Source organism: Coregonus lavaretus, assembly GCF_964263955.1.
Source record: "Coregonus lavaretus genome assembly, chromosome: 3".
NCBI classification, from domain to species: Eukaryota; Metazoa; Chordata; class Actinopteri; order Salmoniformes; family Salmonidae; genus Coregonus; species Coregonus lavaretus.
In genome coordinates, this window is record NC_139990.1 from 63,928,561 (window position 1) to 63,948,053 (window position 19,493).

The following is a 19,493-nucleotide window of genomic DNA, read 5'->3' on the forward strand; positions in this document are numbered from 1 at the left end:
TTCAAAGATGTATTGTAAATGTTTCTAATAAAACAAAAATGAAATCATCTCCGATGGATTTTGCTTTGTCTTATGAGTATTTTAAGAAGTTGCAGTTGTGAAATAGCAAATGAGTACCATAAGTTAAGTGTAGCTAAAGTACCATACAGTAATTCCACAGTATGTGATTTTTCAATGTAAAGTAGGTACAAATAAGGCATATGATTAAGGCATAAAATAAAGGAGCAAGAAATGAAATTTATTTATACATATGCAATCCAAATATACACGAGAATTCACATTTTAAAAACCTCTAACCTTTACCACCCAATGTACTATTGGGAATGCCACAAGGAAAAAAACAGTGTTGTTGGGGAAAGAACTCAGCAGGATAATGACTGTTTACACTGTTGACCTTCGGTTGTGGTAAAGGCACCCTGAAACTTTCCCCACACCTCCCCTCTTTTGCCAAACTAGCAGATCTATAAGGGCTAGTATCCTCCCTAGTGCTTACTCTTACCAACCTACTGACAGAACTACACACACCCAGAAAAAACAGAAAATATAACCATAAAAAGAGACCTGGGACACTCTTAAGAGATATCCCAGAAGGCATTATACTGTTCCAGTTACATACAGTGGATAAGGGGGGGGTGGGCAGTGGAGGAGTTCATTTACAGTAAAACAAGCCATCTTGTGTACATCAGAGACCCAGCAGCAGGCAAGGCTGAGTGCCCTTCCTACCCATCTCCTGCAACATGAGCTGTCCATCCAGGACAGCGGGCAGCAGGGAGGGCTCCACTCAGAGACCATGGTTTATGACCACCACCCCTCCAACCAATATCCCCTCATCACCCTCCCATATCTACACAGCCATGGGGAAAGCGACAGCAATTCAGTTCAACCGAAAAACACCCAAAAGAGCAAGACTGGTTTGCAAAAAAGACATAGGCCTATGTGAGAAATATTGCTGTGCACAAAGTACTTTGTAATGGGTTTGAGGGAGGAGGGGTGAAAATGTTGATCACCAAAAAAATCTGAAGAGCAAACTTTATTCTGTGTAATGACTTTAAGGGAAGTCAAAGTGCACTGATAAAATGGACATGAAAAGTTACCTCCACAGACCCCCATTTTGTGCAGTTTAGATTGGCCTGACATATTTGACCAGGTACATTTGAGATAACTTAACTCCTCGTTTCCCCATTAGCCAAGGGTAGTTCCATTTAATGACTATCATAAAAGGATTTGATTACCAGTGAAATCAAGAACAGAAAGAGAGAGGACACCCTTCATATATAGTAAGCAGCTTCAGATCAAAACCACCCAGTGTTGCATGTTAGCACAAACCCTTTGGTCAAACAAGACCTCAATATAGTGTTAAATAAATATAATTGGGACAAACTCAAATACGTTTGGGAGGAGCTGACTGACAATGGAGAGGGGAGGGGGGGGTTATTGCCCCTTTTCTGTGCTGGGGAATTGGGTCTGTTCACAGGCTTATTAAATTGAGCTGACAATGGGGGATCAGTTCACAATGAGTGAGACAAAAACTGCGGAAAGATATGGCGGACCATACCCTAACATGCTCAATTTATATAAATGAATTCAATTCAAGTCCTTTTTCATATTTAAAACCGATCAAGCCAAGGCTTAACCATAAAGCTTATTGAATTAGATCGGGACAGACTTCTCAGAGGAAACAACGCAAACAGAGGCTATAGAAACATCTGGTTGCCCCCCTTTGTCTGCCTGTCTTTCTGTCCTTTTGCCTCCCTTTGTATCTCTCCCCCTGTTTCTGTCTGCCTGTATCCTTGTCTCTCAGTTTCTCCTCCTTGTCTCCCAGTCCTCCCTCCCAGTCTACCTGTCTGTCCCTGACTCTCCCTGGCGGTGGCGAGGCCTCAGTTGTTCTGGCAGCAGGCACTCGACTTGGCAGCGTTCTGCGTGGGCTGCACCGTGATCGGCACCACATTGGAGTTGGGCGAGAAGTCGGCGTCGCTGCGGCCCGACATCTGCCTCTGGGACACGATGTTGTAGATGGCTGCAGCAGACGGACAGACAGACAGACAGACAGGTGAGGACACAGATAACAGTTGCTGTTGGGTTATTAGGTGAGGAGAAAGGGAGAGTGTTTCGTCAAGGACTACAGCAGATACAAAACTGAGAACAAGACTGAGAACAAGACGGTCATGCAATGGGGACCTAACAGCATTTCACTTTCCAGGATTGTGTAAATAAATACCAAAAACAAACATAAAATGGAGACAAGTTGTCATAGAAACCACACAGCAGCACACTGTGGCTCCTGGGGACTGAACTTCTGCACCTTCCCTAGGATTACTCGAGTCTGGCACGCAAAACTAACTTCAAACTGACTCATACATGCCACTGACTGGCTGGTGAATCCCCAAGGCAGTTCCCTACCTCAAAATTAGCAAGACATTGAAAACCTACAGTGAAAACGAGCAGACAAGACGACCTCAACTAACCCTTGACCTGGTATGTCAACCACTAGCTACAGTCAGCCTGCTTCCTGGGTCAGGGAGTCTAGTTCAATTCCTACATGGCTGTGTTTGGGCACACTGCTATGCGCTCTCTTCTCCTCTCTTAAATGAGCTAATTAGAACTATCGTTAGCTCAATGGGCCTAGTTGGTTTGAAGTTTCTATGAATAAAAAATTGGTTGAAGAGTAGAATGACTAATTGTACAAATGCAGGCAGAAAGCAGAACACAAATAGCAGGGAGCATGCTGACAGCCCTATAGCAATTGATTTGAAGGCCTCACTCAGTGAGAGGCTTGTTCCTCAGACACTCTTGGGTTTTTGAGTCGGCCGTTGCTCATTTTTCTATTTTATAGCAGCCATGCATTAACAAGGGAATTTCTAAGGTGTGGCTAATAAGTCAATGCCTCTCAGTAAGTTGCTCTTGTAGAGGTACTTAATGTGAGTTCTGGGTATGAGGGACTAAATGATGAGACACCTGGAAAGCTCATATTTGCATTCCAAAGTACCAAAAATAAATGCTTTAGTGGTTTCGTGGCAAACATCAGATCTGATTGAGGCTCACACAAAGTGCGAGTGTCTGAGTGTTCCAATTACAGATGCTTTTGACCTGCAGAGTAATCTTACAGTAGAGGCCTCATAATAACCTGGATTTTGCTGCCATCTATTGGTGGAAGATAAGTCAGCACTGAACAAATAGACTACAAAGCTCTCAGAGTCCAAATAATATATATATAAAAACTACAGAAACGTTTGGTATGGCTGTTAATAAAGGAGAGACATTTACTTGGACTAGCGACTCTTTTTAAGCCTTTTAAGTGTTAGAGTAGGCCAGCTCTTTCACAAGATGGCATGATTCTGAGTGCACTACAGGGTGAACACAAGTTGCAGTTTGGGGCAATTCCACTTTAAAATGTATACCAAAAAAAAAACATTGATTTCAATTATGAATAAATCATAGAACACTATGCATAAAGACTAATTTCAACAATTTCCATAGAAACTTTTACAAAAACACATTTGCAGGAAGAACTGCGCAGATACAAAGTTTGGTAACAGAATAAAACTGAGGGAGATTTTACCGTAATTCTGCAGTTTCCAATAAATGTTATTTTATACTGTATAAATTGTTCAAAGTAGTTACTGTGCATAGAGTTGTATGGTTTGTTAAACTTTTAGATCAATGGTTTTTGTTTGGCATACATTTTAAAGTGAAAGATCGGAGTCACAGTGTAATTCCGTAACGATGGAATTGCCCCTTATCAAAATCACAAGCAGTCCCAATGTGTATGGTAGGCAGTGTTGCATGGTATATTGTACACTAACCTGTGAGAATGGTCTGGAAAGCCAGCTCCACATTAGAGGAGTCTAACGCCGAGGTCTCCAGGAAAGACAGTCCATGCTTCTCTGTGGAAAGTGGGGACACACACACACACACACTCACAGGTCATATTCACTGTCCATTCTAGTAGGCACTTCATAAAACAGCTATCCAGTCACTATACATCAGCAATGAGGCTATTTGCAACAGTCACCACTGTGTAGGCTAACTGATAGAGCAAATAGAAATGGCATGATGTCGATGACCCTTTGTAGTAGTGCTGCATAAGCCAACCCTGGTGACAAATCAATAGCAGAAATTGAATGAGAGCCTGTTGTTTCACATGGTATGGTTGTTTGCTCTACACAATGACGCCTTCCAGTCTGGCTTGGCCATCACAAGGACAATTCCATTCGTTCATATATAATCAGTCACTCTTATCAAGAGCAATTTACAAGTCAAAGTGTATTCCATGCATGAAATAAGAATCAAGGTCTTAAGTAAACACATGAAAACTATTATGCAGAACTACAACAAAGGAGAAGTGAGATAAGTTGGAAATGTCACATTGGAGTGTGGAGAGAAGCTAAAATCTTAATGGAGTCAACTCGACTGGCTTTTTTTCCAATTGCTGGGAATGTGCATTCAGAACCATGGGCTGTTAATCACTGACAGAGGCAGCCTGATGGGAGCTCTGTTGTCTCTACATCAAAGAGCAGCCCCTAGGGGGAAAGCAGACAGTGACTGACAGTGGAGGGCATTCCCTTGTCCATTGGGAGGCTCAGGTGCATCACTTTCCCCAGCCCCAGATTATTTTTGAAATGTGTTTGAAATGTTCTTGTTCCAATTTTGAAAGCAAGATTATGGTAATGCTTATCAAAACATTGGTATTGTGTTGTTGTTCAGCTTGCTGTATCACTTTATGTCCACTGCTATTGCGAATAAAAAAGCAAAACTTATCGAGGGAGAAACAACTCTCCTGTACTGTCCCCTTGGCAAGGTAATGCTGCTGTAGTAGAATAAACAAACAGATCAACTAGATGGCTATAAAACTAGTTGATGTGAGGGTACCTGCCAAGGCCTTGGCCTCGTCCGTGGGCACGGCCCTGAGGTGGCGCAGGTCACTCTTGTTGCCCACCAGCATGATGACGATGTTGCTGTCAGCGTGGTCCTGCAGCTCCTTCAACCAGCGTTCAGCGTTTTCATACGTCAGGTGCTTGGCGATGTCGTACACCAGCAGAGCCCCCACTGCCCCACGGTAGTACCTACACAGAGGACAGGAGGAGGGAACTAAGTGTTACTGGGAGCAGTAGTGGACAGAACACCAGAGCATTGGCTGGTGTTCTACATGAAATGCTATTGCATACATCATAAGCAAAGTGCTCAAAGCTGTCAACAAGATGAGAAAAATTGAAAATTAGCAGAAATAGGCTGGAATGTTCTGCACGTACAAACATCCTCAATGGCTGCGTTTACACAGGAAACCCAATTCTGATCTTTTTCCCCCACTAATTGGGTATTTTGACCAATCCCATCAGATCTTTTTCAGAGCTGATCTGATTGTCAAAAGACCAATTAGCTCAAAAATATATCAGAATTGGGCTGCCTGTGTAAACGCTGCCAATTTGTCACAGGTGCCTGGCAGACAGACCCAAAACAAACAAATCACTACGTGTGCGAGCTGTGTTAATACTCACGCGGAGGTGATGGCTCTGTAGCGCTCCTGTCCTGCCGTGTCCCAGATCTGGGCCTTGACGGTCTTGCCCTCCACATTGATGCTGCGCGTGGCAAACTCCACCCCAATGGTGCTCTTGCTCTCCAAGCTGAACTCGTTGCGGGTGAAGCGGGACAGCAGGTTACTCTTCCCCACTCCAGAGTCCCCAATCAGCACCACTGGAGCACAGAGAGAGGAGCGAGGGCATGAGTCAGACAGACACCACCAGAATAACAATACAATACGTTACCCACTGTACAGGGGTCGACAAACAACTTGTTTTCTACAATGTAGGAACAGGAACACTCAGTGGGGGTAAAAAACAGGTCTGACAAAGAAAATCATGGTAGAAGATACGACAGCTCCTGATTGGGTCTAAGAGCATTGCGCCATGCGTCTGCTGCTCTGTTAGTGATTAACAGTCTACTGAGAGGGCCTGACTGTACATGACTGTAGTTCAATAAACAATATTTGTGCAAAATACAGGCCATCTGGCTTGTTTTTGCTTTTGACAAAGCCCCATGACATGAAGTTTCGAACTTCGTGAGGTAGTGTAGCGCCTAGGCTAAGTATTGTCATGAATCACCAAAGTTTGATTTAATTGACAAAGAAGATGATGCCTTGTGTAGTTCAGCGTATCCACTGAACCCTGCCCTTATGGAGCAATGAAACATTTGGCATCTGTTCCCGTTTTGACACCCATTCATTTCCAAACACAAGGTGGGGGTGTGTTGGGAAAGAGGATTTTACAATGACTGAAATCCAGGTGAGTCAGGAGGAAATTCCTAACTCATTAGCTCACCACCCTGTTATTAGGAAATAGGAACTGGTTGTGTGTTGACGGGGCCTTATTGACACATCTCCCACAGAATGTAGGCTGTGTTAATCATACAAGCTAAGCATGGAAGCTCATCACATGAAAATGCTACAGTGGTGCAACAGACAGGTAGAAACCTGTCTACCAATTGACGATTGTGCTGACTGACTCAAGCTAGGAGAACCTAACAAAAGTTCACTTGTTCCACAGGCAATCCATCGGCAACTCTCCACATCAGTTAGCAACATGAGAACTGGGACTTTGTAGTTCCAAGAAAATCCTTGTCAGTTGCAAGAAGGACTCTGAACTACAATTCCCATTGACTAGCCTTTCTGGTAACAGTGATAATATGGTGGCTGAGGAACGAACAAAAGCATTATGTAACTTTCAGTGTACTTGTCACCAGAAACATAATATCACCAATTTAGTCTACAGTATTGTGTAGGCTGCATTCCAGAGTTCTAAAGCTACAACCAGTGTTCTATTCTTGGTCGCCATCACTACATAGCCTAGGCCTAAACAGTGTAGTCTAGCTTCCTTCAAAATCTAAATTCTATTTCCCAATACAGTATAAGGAAGTTATTTTAAGTAGGCCTATCTTATCTGGAAGTCAAATCAACAAGAGAGTATTTGTTTATTTGTAAAGAGAGCACTCAGTAGGAGTCATTTCAACAAGAAAGCTGGTCAACTTGCTGTGCAACACTTACAGGCTCTTAGTCGGGAGCAGTGATTCAACCGCTCACCTGACTGACTCATGCCTAAACAGTGAGGGGTGCAGTAAAGAAAGGAATTAAAAGCAGGAAACTGGAGGGGGAGGAACCTACTGGTTATGTGGCCTACTGACAGTCCTCACTTTATGCTCTATGGGGCAGTGTGTTCTAGCAGTGTTCCACTGAATTCAGATAATCATGCTATTTGGACAGCACTCAAGGCATTTTAACTGATAGTGAAGTTATGCTCATCTTCCCTACTGTCAGGGCCCTTCTGTATAGGGACACACACAGACAAACAAACACTCACTTGATTCATGCAGGTCTTTCCAGTTTGACAACCCATGCCTGTTTGGGGTTCTACATTTGAACAAAGGACCCTGTGCACTTCATGTCCCTTTGTCCAGGACAAGACAACCCACATGGGAAGTAGTTAGTGTAAGTACAGGGGAACATTTGTAGAGAAAAAATAATTTGCTATTATTGTAACATACCAATTGTTAATGTATTCCTAAAAATGTAGGCCTACACATTCTCATATGTAGGCCTAACAATAGGCTACAGTGCATGTGCACAGAAAAGTCTGGGAAAGGTACGACTAGACAACATAGAACATAAGGTCATGTTGAGTAGGGACCAATAAGCTTTCACTCTGTGCTATCTGTTAGATGAATTAGGAATCATTAGGCCAAGGTCATCTTTACTCCACTTCAGTCAGATGTAAACAGATCGTGGAGATGACAGCTTTCTCTAAACCCAGTGTTACTCACCAATACACCAGGTCAATGGAATCCCTACAAACAGAATGGTGCTTAAAGGCTAAACCATGTGGTCACTGGTCACCTTAGGGCAATCCGTTTGAGTAAATGTAGTATTTTGAAGTGTCATAGTGCCACAGTCAGTGGGCTATATGACCCCTGTTGACCAATACTTCCTCTCCTGATGATTGCGTCATTGGCCCACCACAAGATGACTAAACAACAGATGTCATTTAATGGATACTTGGTGCTTATTAACGGTCAGTGTGCAGTGCTGTTGCAATCAACTAACTTAGCCTACTACACAGCTGTAGCCATATTTCTACTAAATTGTAACGAAATGGTTGTAGCAATTCAGAGTGAAGTTTTTACTGTAACTGGTACTGCTACGCATTTCCTCGTGTCATTGAGAATTGATTTTGGCAGCGCTCTTTACATAGTTGCAGCAACACAGTCCGATTACTTTTGACAGGGCGGAAGCAGCGACAAATTAAATGTATTACATTGAAAGCGGTGTGGTGCTGAACAAAATGGCAATGTCCCAGTATCGTAAACGTAAACACACTCACCTTTGAAAAGATAGTCATATTCGTCTTCTCTATTCGTCATTTCTTCAACGTTTCTACCTACGGAAATGTGAAACGTTCAAACCCTCCCGTGGTGGTTTTTCTTTTCAATTCGAGAAAACTTCTTGACCATTTATCTCGCGACCGACCGCTTCCTTAGAACGAACAACCGAGTCAAAAAGGTCAATTCGCACTATGTCAACACCTCTAATATCTTGACGTTATGTCCTAATATATTATTCGACTATAGGTCTCCTATTATACTGTGAAATGTTAAAAGACAACAAACTATCTTCAACAAACTTTCGCCTACCACTTGTCATTTGCCATTTCCGAGCGACGTAACGTTGAGTCTCTAGCCCCGCCCTTTACCCAGTTTCGACTGGCCAGTCGACGAGAGATACCTGTCACTGACTTTCCTGTGATTGGTCTACTTTGTTGTCATTCATGATTTGCCTCCATTGATCCTACTCAGCCTTTTGGGTGACGTCTTCAATCGCAAGCCTTTCCAGGTATGCTGATGCCCCGTTCAAAACAACTGGGAACTCGGATCTCGGAAATCTCCGACTTCCGACTTCTGTGCGTTCAAGACAACTGGGAATTCGAAAAAAAAACGAGTTCCGACTGGGAAAAATCGTTTTGAACGGTCATCCAACACTCGGAATTCCAAGTCGGGAACTCAGGCCTCTTTCTACAGCTCCAACTTTCCGACCTGAAGATCACTGACGACAGGATTTGACCACGTTTTTTTCCGAGTTCCCAGTTGTCGTGAAAGCCTCAGGTTTAATGGATCCTTGGCACAGTATCATTATGACACCACAGCACTGCCGCACGTGAACTGTAGGCTATGCCTACGTAGCTAAATATATTCAATTAATATATAAAAAAAAATCAATCTGGATGTAGGCTTATCGGTCTATTTTTTTTATTTTTTTTTATGCGCCTTGGGTCTGAAAAAAGTGCTTTACAAATTAAATGAATTATTATTATTATAGGTTTAGCCAAGGGCTACTTATGAGATCAATATGGTCAATGTCTAATCATTAATGGGATAAAAAAATAAAAAAAATAACTTCATTAGATTCAAAAGCGATCCTCACAGATGGAAAATGTAGCCTATTCCATTATATTCTCGTCTATCAGTTGCTGTTTGTGTATTATACTTATTGGCATATGCATTTATTTATTATAATCTACAGGTATGAAATGTGTGTATGATGGATTGGTTATTATTGTGAAGGAAATCAAATGTCAAATAATGAACCTGGCATCCGAGTGCAAAAAAATATTTCTGTATTGTAAAATCATCTCACAATAAGAATAAACCATTTTGGAACAATGTAAGCATAAGATAAAAAGTACATTTAACTGTAAATTAAGTAAACAGAGCACAAACAACAGTGACAGCCAATTTAATTAATCAAGCTTTGTGTAAAATGTGAAACATGGTTTTGGCACCTGTTGTCCAACCTCACAAAAAATACAATTGTACATCAGTTGACTACCTTTCTTTCTAAAAACATTTCGCCTTCCAAGCAAAGTTAAATCTTAGAAGTTTACACAAAATATTTTTTTATATATATATTTTGTTTATATTCAAACCATTGCTGGATTCTTTGGGGAAAAATGGACCATGGACCTCCAGCCATGTACATACACATTACATCATCTTTAGGAATGGAAAACTCATTCTGTCTGCCACCATGTAACTGTGTCACATCAAAGTGGTCTTGCTCAGCATCATTATTTTCAATCAGGCATACACCACTTGGGCACACTAACTAGAGGAAGATAGAGTGCTCTATACCACATGGGGGTGGGTGGGGCAGGCAGCTCCATACTGCTCCACAGTCATTCTTTTTGTCCCTCTCCCCCCTCCCTCACTGGGTGGTTTGTCCCATCAGAGGTTTTTACAGCAGGGCTTCTTCTCTTCAGGGTCGCCTGCAGCTCTGGGGATGGGGCTGGCCAGAGACACGGCACTAATGGACCCCCGGGTCACCTCTTTACTGCTCACCTTCCTGTGGATCTCTGATGGAAGAGGCACAGGGATACAGCATGAATTCTGGTGCAACAAACAGTGACAAAAAACCCTTCACCGCAAACTGCCAGTGACACAACTGCTTACACAAAACAATAAATGTGGCACCAGCATTTTGTTCTGCAATGCCAACTTTTCACTCAGTTTTACTGATGAATTACTGAGCATTGATTGCACTACTATTACACCAGCATAACACGGTTAGCTAAAGAGCTAAAAACAAACAAATCAATAATAGTACTGTAATATATAAAAGTCCATTACCTCCAAGGACATTGTGGAATGCCGTCTCAACGTTTGTGGACTCCAAGGCTGATGTCTCTAAGAACAATAGGCCATTCTTTTCTGCGTAGTGAGAGAGGTAGTGTTACAAATCTGGGGTGAAATACTGCCTCAAGCCCAGTGCTTGACTTGGACTGAAATAGGTTCCGGTACTCATTTTGGGTGCCGGTACTGTTTATATTTAGATGCAGGGGCTCATCAATACTTTTGAGCTAATATTCTATAAGACGGACAGCAGCTCAAGCAGTAGAACATTTGAGGTGCCGGTACTCAGCTCCCAAGTCAAGCACTGCTCAAGCCACAAGTTTGGACCAATAAAGGCTATTGGCCGATTGGCTGTTGTGAATATTAGCATATTTGCAATGCAAAACCACAATTCATTATATAAGGGAACTACATTTGGAAGTTATATGCTTTGTTCAATTTATTATGTTTATTACAATGGAGTCATTGTTATTATCCTAGGATATATTCATGGTGCCAGAGTCTTGGCAGCTGTACCTGCAAAGTCCTTGGCCTCCTCAGTTGGCACTGATCGCTCTGAACCCAGATCAGTTTTGTTGCCCACCAGCATGACTACGATGTGAGGGTCTGCATGGTCATAGAGCTCCTTCAGCCAGCGCTCCACACTCTCATAGGTCAGATGCTTGGTGATGTCATAGACCAGTAGTGCTCCGACAGCTCCTCTATAATAACTAGTGAGAAAATATGAAAGCGAAAGAGGTGGTGAGATAAGTCAACACCTTACCCGTAACCTGATGTTTTATTCATATTGATACAGTATGTGATGGGTGATGCCTCTGAGCATCCATATCCCATTTTTCTCTTGAAATGCCATGTAGGCCTCCATAGTATGATACATTGAACCGACAAAAACCATTATTATATAGACTTGGGTTTTGATTGCAGAAAGACATTTATAGGGAAGGACATTTGCATGAGGGAATTATTCAGTGAAGTAATTACTCAACTCTGGACAGAGAAGAACTAATCCTGCTGGGGTATAGCATATCCTCAGATTTTCCATGTCATTAAATTGAATGGACATGTTTTTATTGTTTTGAAACGTGTTTCCATGCAATTAACCCTTCCAGAGTCTTTACAAAAGAACAAGTCAGGAATTTCTTAAGCCAGAGAAGAAACATGTTTGGGTCTGGATGTTTATTGAATATGTCCAGCCAAATTGATATTTAGACCAAAATGCACAAGTAGTAAATGACTGAAACAGTGAACCTGCTGTTTGTTCCTCCAGGCTATCTGGGCAAAATGTGAAACCAGTCCCTGTTCACATGGAGTGTTTGGGCCTATAATACCACCCAAGATACCCACACAATAGTGAGAAATTGTCATTTTGTGTGTGTGTGTGTGTGTGTACGTTGGTCCACAGTTTCACCCAGATTACTAACGCGGAGGTGATGGCCCTGTACCGCTCCAGCCCAGCCGTGTCCCAGATTTGAGCCTTGATGATGAGACCTTTCAGCTGAATTGTACGTGTGCTGAACTCCACCCCGATGGTGGTGCGGCTGTCGTGGTTGAACTCGTTCTTGGTGAAGCGGGAGAGCAGGTTGCTCTTGCCAACACCGGACTCACCTATCAGAACCACTGGAGAAGATGGAAAGGGGAGAGCAGGGCGTGAGTTCAAGTAAACCAGAAAGATGCTCGAATATGTGGTTTACATCCCCAGTGAGTCCCTATTATGTGAATGAATGGTATGTCTATCATTTAGGAAGGGGACTAGGTGTGTTTCATCCTAGACATAGACCACTTTAATTTGCCTTAGTGCAGTTGCACATAGTATCAGGTGTAGAACCTCAAGGTGCCATTTCAGGGCACAACACATTTACAATTTCAATAATGAGAGTAAGTAATGGATTTTACACACAAAAACAATGATTATTCAATGTATCTCTTTCTTTACTGTTATAATCTCACTCATGTCATCCCGTTGATTAACACCAACTCATAACTACAATAAGGCTGCTCCCTGAACATAGCGTAACTCTTAGGTGAGGCCTAGGTGTGTCCTCAAACAGCCCACTCAATTTCACTAACCTTACCCTAAACCCTCAATCTTAGTCTACTGCTCATTGTTCCCATTATATCATTAGGAATCTCTCCACAATGGTGTTCTATGACAGAAACAGCACCACACCCGTGCAAATGGTTACTGGGCTAATTATGTTAAGTGAGGAATGTAGAACAAACCATCTGAGAAGTAGCATCAAAATCATGGCTCAGGTGTCTTTAAAATGAATTATCATGCTTGTTCGTGTTAATTATCATCTAGGAAATGGGAGCTAATATATAATTATTATGCTCTGTAGGTTAAGAGATATGTACAGTAATGAGAGGTCAGTTGTTGAAGAGAACCAAAGGAGAACCAGAGAGGATGGCATGTATTGCATTGCTCTTGGGGAATTTCCTGTAATGAAACAGGCCTTCAAAAGAGGAAGCAACTAAAAAAATAATGTGGTACAGTTTACACTGATACTTCCCTCTATCTATCTTGCTGTGAGCAATCAGTCTACTGAGTCCAAACAGAAGAGGTACAAGGAACAATGAAGCCCCCCTGTATGTTTCAGTGACTCATGTGTTTGCTTCTAGGAGTGTGAGCAGCTGACACAGAAAGCCAGCCTTGGCCTACTTGACAAACATATAGGAAAATATGACCACAAGACGCAATGACACCATGATTTCAATACAGCCGACTGAGCTGAGCCAAACACAAATTCCTGCTTTACTCTCAACCATGAGAATGTGAGCAGAACCAAGATAGGCATCCAAGTTCCATGGCACACCAGCAAGGAAGTTCTAAGAAGTACCCAGGAAACTAAGAATGTGATAAAGAGCAGGTCAAAAAAAGAGAATGACATGTTTATTTAGTACGGTCACCTAATACATATTCTATTTATTGCACTCCAAACCATAAGTGGAGATAAGATAGGCACATATTATCTTCCATGCATGCTGATTTATGCTACAGCAGAGCTTTTAACAGGCAATAAGCTATTTGTCAAAAGCAAAAATGTTGGGGTCATGCCTGTTCATGTTCCCAGATTTACATTCTAAAGCAACTATCCAGTTTCTGGTCTCCGAATCCAGTTTAGATTTAACCCGAAGTGTAAAACAGGCAGCAGGAAAGAATGTTTACGAGATGTTCTACTTTGGTTTGTTTTGGGTAATTGTTCACTCCATTGGCAGATCATTGTTCTGCTTTTTATTAGGTGAGATGAAAATGTGGCCATTTCCCCTCCTCCCATACTCAGTAACCTCTTATGCAAACAATACCCCTGGTTTCCATGGTTTATAGGACAAGAGGCCTTGAAGCACTCTACTGCCCTGTTTGACTTTGTTCTGAGGAAAAAGGGGATTAAGTAAGTTATGGAAAAAACTCCCCCTCATTTAATAATAATTCAGTTTTACTTCAATTGATTTATGACTGAGCAGTTCCCTCACCTTATTTACATATAAAATCTGCATTTACTTTTAGACAATCAAAGCAGGGAATAATTTAGATTTTACTTCATGATGTCTGGATGGTTTAAAAAATAAAGTTATAGTAGAATTAGGCCTAGTCCTTACATGTGGATCAGTGAAAGCACACTTAATTTGACTTCATCACCTACTGGCCCAACCAACTGGGATTTCTTTTTTCCCTATCGACAAATCACTTCACCTCATCATGCACAACATCACCTCCTCTACCACGCCTGTATCGTATAGGACTTTGTTAGTAGGTCATGCAGTGTAACAGTACACATGCTTCTCTCATGTGACTATAGACATAATGGAAAGAGTGATAGGATCAAATATTCAGGAATGTGTGTTTGCCTGGAATAATATTGATAAGCTTGTGAAACTCACCACAATAACAATTGGAGGTCGAGAATGTATTCAGTTACATAGAGAAATAGAATTCAAGTTCATAGAAATAGCAACATTCTTGAAGTAGCACCGTCTTGACTAAAATACCAACAGCAGCTTATTAATGAACCTCAAGGTTAGAGGCATTCTTAAAAGTACTGGATAAATCTCCTAGACCTGGGCCCGTATCCACAAAGCATCTCAGAGTGGGAGTGCTGATCTAGAATCTCTCCATACAGTCTTATTCATTATGACCTAAAAGGCTACACTGATCCTAGATCAGCACTCCTACTCTGAGATGCTTTGTGGATACGGGCCCTGTACTACAAGAATGGCGTAAACATAATTGGCAATATTTCCTATGACTGTATGCACTATGCAAGGCAACTTGCTTCCGAAACAGGGTGTATCCACACTAGACTTTGTCTGTAATTTCAACACAGGTGAGAGTGACCTGCATCCTATCTGTGTGGTAGATGTGTTACTAACAGTATACTGTGTGCGGTTGATACTGTACTGGCACTTAGCTTCTAGCTTCAGCATACAGACTAAATGACAGAACCCAATGGTTGTCTGTACTGAACAACACTGCGCTAGCTCTAACAATAGAAAAAGTAGGTTTCAGAGTCATTCTTACAATATAAAACTCTGTTGACATATACATTACATCATTATTGTGGCTCAGTTGGTAGAGCATGGCGCTTGCAACGCCAGGGTTGTGGGTTTCGATTCCCATGGGGGACCAATAAGAAAAAAAGTCTGAAAATGTATGCACTCACTACTGGATAAGAGCATCTGCTAAATGATGTAAATGTAAGCCAAAAATCAGTTAAAGAACAAGGACTCACCCTTAAAGACAAAGTTGTAGGCCTCATCTGAACCCATGATGTACCCCTTCAGTGGTGCCACAATGTGAAGCCTTGTCTTCAAGTCCAGCTCTCAAAGTGTGAGGGGAAAAAGTAAAGATGACACTGGCTCAGAAGCCACTCACCCTAACCTTCAGATTTAAAAGAGGAAAAGGAGCCACACAAGTAGGTTGTTTTAAACACTTTGCAAGTCGCCTGTCCCCCTCTATGTTTAATAGAAACTTTGATTGTTTACAAGGAACTGGCTCCGCTGTGTCATCAGGTAGTTTTGCTGAGGAATGATGGGAGTTGGGGGAGTGGCTTGGTGTTAGTCCATGGCAGGTTGAACAGGTGGGACAACCGCATGAGCAACTGTATGAAAAAGAAACAGCTACACGCCACCTGCTGGACAAACCAAATTATTGTCTTCAGGAAATTACTTGTTTCCCTATCCCTTTTTCATGGCAAGAGACAATCATTGCTTCATCTGAGGTGTATTCACTAGGAACCAAACAGAAGCAAACTGAAAAACAGGGCGGGACCTACCTGTCAAATAGAAAAACATTTTCGTTGTAAAACTGTTTCCATTGCAAAACGTTTTGCTACGGTATGTGAGTAATGAATAAACCCCCGGTTCTGTTCATCTCAAACCAGGAACACATAGCAACAGTAAATGGGAGGTTTGAATGGTCAAACACAAATATATATCAGTAAGAACAATACTGTCAAACAATTGACAGTGGTCTAAGGCACTGCAACGCAGTGCTAGCTGTGCCACTAGAGATCCTGGTTCGAATCCAGGCTCTGTCGTAGCCGGCCGCGACCGGGAGACCCATGGGGCGGCGCACAATTGGCCCAGTGTCGTCCAGGGTATGGGGAGGGAATGGCCGGCAGGGATGTAGCTCAGTTGGTAGAGCATGGCGTTTGCAACGCCAGTGTTGTGGGTTCAATTCCCACGGGGGGCCAGTGTGAAAAATAAAAAAATAATGTATGCACTCACTAACTGTAAGTTGCTCTGGATAAGAGCGTCTGCTAAATGACTAAAATGTAAATGTAAAAAATGTGGTGATGAAATCTTAGGTCAGTTCAGCAAACCTGTAATATGTCAGTTATGCAAGAAAATAATCTGTACCAAAAATTATAATTTATGAATCAAATACATAAAACAATTTCATATCTTTGTGAAGACAAAACCAAAATCTATCTTTCTTGATTTTTCATTGGGGGAAAAACAGATAGGCTAGCCATAAAACTGTTACAAAAGGATATGATACATTTTATTGCGTGGCAGCAACAGACAAATGTACGATTCTGACAAGGGTAAACAGTGAATGCCTTAAAGTTAATGTGTCAGCATTTTCAGCCGTTGGGAAAGAAGTACTCTTACAGGCAGCGAAATTCATTGAAGATTTACATTGCCAGCCCCACACAATGTGTGAGCTTGACTTTTGGTTGACATTACATTTACATTTAAGTCATTTAGCAGACGCTCTTATCCAGAGCGACTTACAAATTAGAACTGCATGCCACAAAAGGCCAAATTACTAAAAACTCAAGCATTAAGTTAGAGCATATTGAGTATAAATATAGTAATCACAACATAAATACTCTGTTCATTCATACACAGACTGTGGTGGTTAATGAAGACCAGGTGAAGCCTTCACATATGCAACAAGAGTTCATGTATTTTCAGGGGGGCCAAAATTTAACACAACACTCCAGCCAGACTTCCCCTATGATGCAGCAACTTGGGTTAAAGGTTCCTCCAGGTACAGTACCAGCGCTTCAGCCTAAAAAATACCACACAGACAGGAGAAATATGCTTAGTGTGGTATGCAGACATGGTCTGTGCTCATGGCTCTTTAAAGGACAGACATGCTTGGTCTCTTCAGGAATTAGTCAATAGTGTTTTGTAGTTTCAAATACAGCACCTCACAACACAATTCGTACACCAATGCCATCCGCACTCAAAGTATTCCTCCTCACCTTGGCTTTAAGCATTCCAAAGCCCACAGTCTCTTTGGCATACATGCACAGGAGTAGGTTAGCTACCCGTGTGATGGCCACCCTGCCTTCCTGCAAAGAGAAGATAAAAAAGGAATTGATAAAAATGCATGCACATTATATTTCAATTGACCTTTGATGGTAATACAACTTGCCAAGGTGCCAACTAGCCTAGGTCATTTTCTACCACTTTTTAACTGACGTTATAGGGCATACAACAGATTTTCTCTGGAGCCTCTGGTGACTGTGATACTCAATGGATAACCAATGTAAGGCAGAATGATGTAACAAACATTTGGTTCATGCATAGTAACTAGACAATATAGTCCAAGCTCTCTAACCATGCAATCCATCAGAATAAATTTGAGTTTGTCTTCGTTGAAAGCTTGATGCCCATTCTTGTCATAGGCCGCCCAGATGTTGCTTGCGATTGCAGCGGTCACTCGAGCGTCAGTGTCCCCGTAGCCAGAGTAAGCCAAAAGAGACCCCTCATTGTTTAACAATCTGCGGGGAGAACATGTAAATAAGTTAGCCAGGCAGAGTGTTAGCTAAGACTTACCTACATGTAGGTAGCTGTCGTTACAAGTCTTCTTAAGAACAACTCATTAGCTAACTTAGCTAGCTAGCAGAAAATAACGCTATATTCACGTGCCTCTGCCACTAGATACTTACAGTGTGCTTTGTACCCCGCTTGTATTTGCCTGGCTGAGAACTTGCGTCAACGCTTTTGGCCGCAACATGGTTGGAGTGAGCAATACTTCGCAGCAACTCGATTAATTTAGACGAAATTATCAAGAAGTGTATCTTATCATCCAGTTCAGTGACTTCTTCAACAACAACACAACCGCAATCCAGTCAGCTGACTCTTCTTCTTCTTCGGTGGGGTTTATCGGCGGTTGGCATCCAACGTTATGGTGCATTACCGCTCCCTACTGTACTGGAGTGTGGGCCAGAGACGGGGAGAAACTAAATCCAACCTGCCAGCCCAGTTGCTATTAAAAAATATAACATATTTGACTATATCTAATGAAGTTCTACTCAATATACTCTTTAAACTAATTTCCTGTATCCCTTTCTCCCTCATACTAGATCTCAGCCTCTTTCTTTCCCTCTGATACTGCCCACATGGTAGCAATACATGCTCCACGGTCTTTGTTTCCTGGCAATAATCACACTTTCCGGTTAGATTCTTTCCTATCACATTTAAAGTCTTGTTCAACCGGCTGTGTCCCACCCTTAATCTTGTAAAAAATAGCCTCCTCTCTTCTGTCCCTTCCTGATGTCCTCCCCTCCGCGACTTTCCTCTGTACTTGAAATAAATGGCTGTTAAGGGCTTGTAAGTAAGCATTTCACGGTAAGGTCTACACCTGTTGTATTCGGCGCATGTGACAAATAACATTTTATTTTCCCTTAGCATCTCTATTCCACTGCTCCTGCCATCTCTGCACCATCACTGCCCATATCAGGCTTTTTGCCTCTGCCTTGCTCATTAAAACTACAACATTCCCACTACTAAGTGCTTGTTTAGCCAGTACATCAACTGCCTTGTCCCCCTCCACCCCAACATGGGCTGGGACCCAAGTAAATATTATCTGTATACCCATCTGTCTAATCCTGCAATGGGTTTGTAGTACTTTATAAAGCAGGTCTTGTCTGCTATGTGAGCTAAAGGACTGCAGACAAATCAACACTGCACATTAATCAGAAAAAATAACTACTCTGTTTGTCTTGACTTCCTCCACCAACTGCAAGGCCAACAGTATGGCCATCAGCTCCGCCGTATATACAGCCAGATGATCTGTAATACGTTTTGTGACTGCAACTCCACATTCCTGCACTACAAACGCTGACCCAGTACGTCCTGTCCCTGAATCTTTTGAACCATCTGTGTAAATGGCCACAAAATCCTGATACACAGTATCCAGACGTCTATTTAACAAATCAGATGGATCAACACCCTCCCTATCTTTCTGTAGTCTCTCCAACACTTTTAGATCAACTACTGGAGGCGGGAGTAGCCATGGTGGATTTACAGGAATAGCTACCGTTGGACTAAACTCCCTTCCATACAGTCCCATCTCCTTCGCCTGGGTATTA

General features: G+C 42.1%; 3 protein-coding genes across 3 annotated transcripts; all 3 read right to left on the minus strand.

The window, feature by feature from the left end:
* Window positions 1–217: 217 nt before the first annotated feature.
* Window positions 218–9,100, minus strand: LOC311126575 (ras-related protein Rab-11A-like). Its single transcript, XM_084158536.1, has 5 exons — window positions 8,367–9,100; window positions 5,496–5,691; window positions 4,870–5,063; window positions 3,804–3,884; window positions 218–2,017 (listed from the first exon to the last, which is right to left on the minus strand). Exons 1-5 carry the CDS (start codon window positions 8,404–8,406, stop codon window positions 1,878–1,880), a joined length of 651 nt encoding a protein of 216 aa, XP_084014662.1. The 5' UTR covers window positions 8,407–9,100; the 3' UTR covers window positions 218–1,877.
* Window positions 9,101–9,759: 659 nt separating this feature from the next.
* Window positions 9,760–15,673, minus strand: LOC311126586 (ras-related protein Rab-25-like). The gene is made up of 5 exons (XM_084158537.1): window positions 15,396–15,673; window positions 12,090–12,285; window positions 11,185–11,378; window positions 10,666–10,746; window positions 9,760–10,391 (listed from the first exon to the last, which is right to left on the minus strand). Exons 1-5 carry the CDS (start codon window positions 15,430–15,432, stop codon window positions 10,264–10,266), a joined length of 636 nt encoding a protein of 211 aa, XP_084014663.1. The 5' UTR covers window positions 15,433–15,673; the 3' UTR covers window positions 9,760–10,263.
* A 969-nt stretch (window positions 15,674–16,642) lies between these two features.
* Window positions 16,643–18,301, minus strand: LOC311126595 (ragulator complex protein LAMTOR2). The gene is made up of 4 exons (XM_084158538.1): window positions 18,069–18,301; window positions 17,738–17,900; window positions 17,379–17,468; window positions 16,643–17,182 (listed from the first exon to the last, which is right to left on the minus strand). Exons 1-4 carry the CDS (start codon window positions 18,134–18,136, stop codon window positions 17,126–17,128), a joined length of 378 nt encoding a protein of 125 aa, XP_084014664.1. The 5' UTR covers window positions 18,137–18,301; the 3' UTR covers window positions 16,643–17,125.
* Between the last annotated feature and the right edge of the window lie 1,192 nt (window positions 18,302–19,493).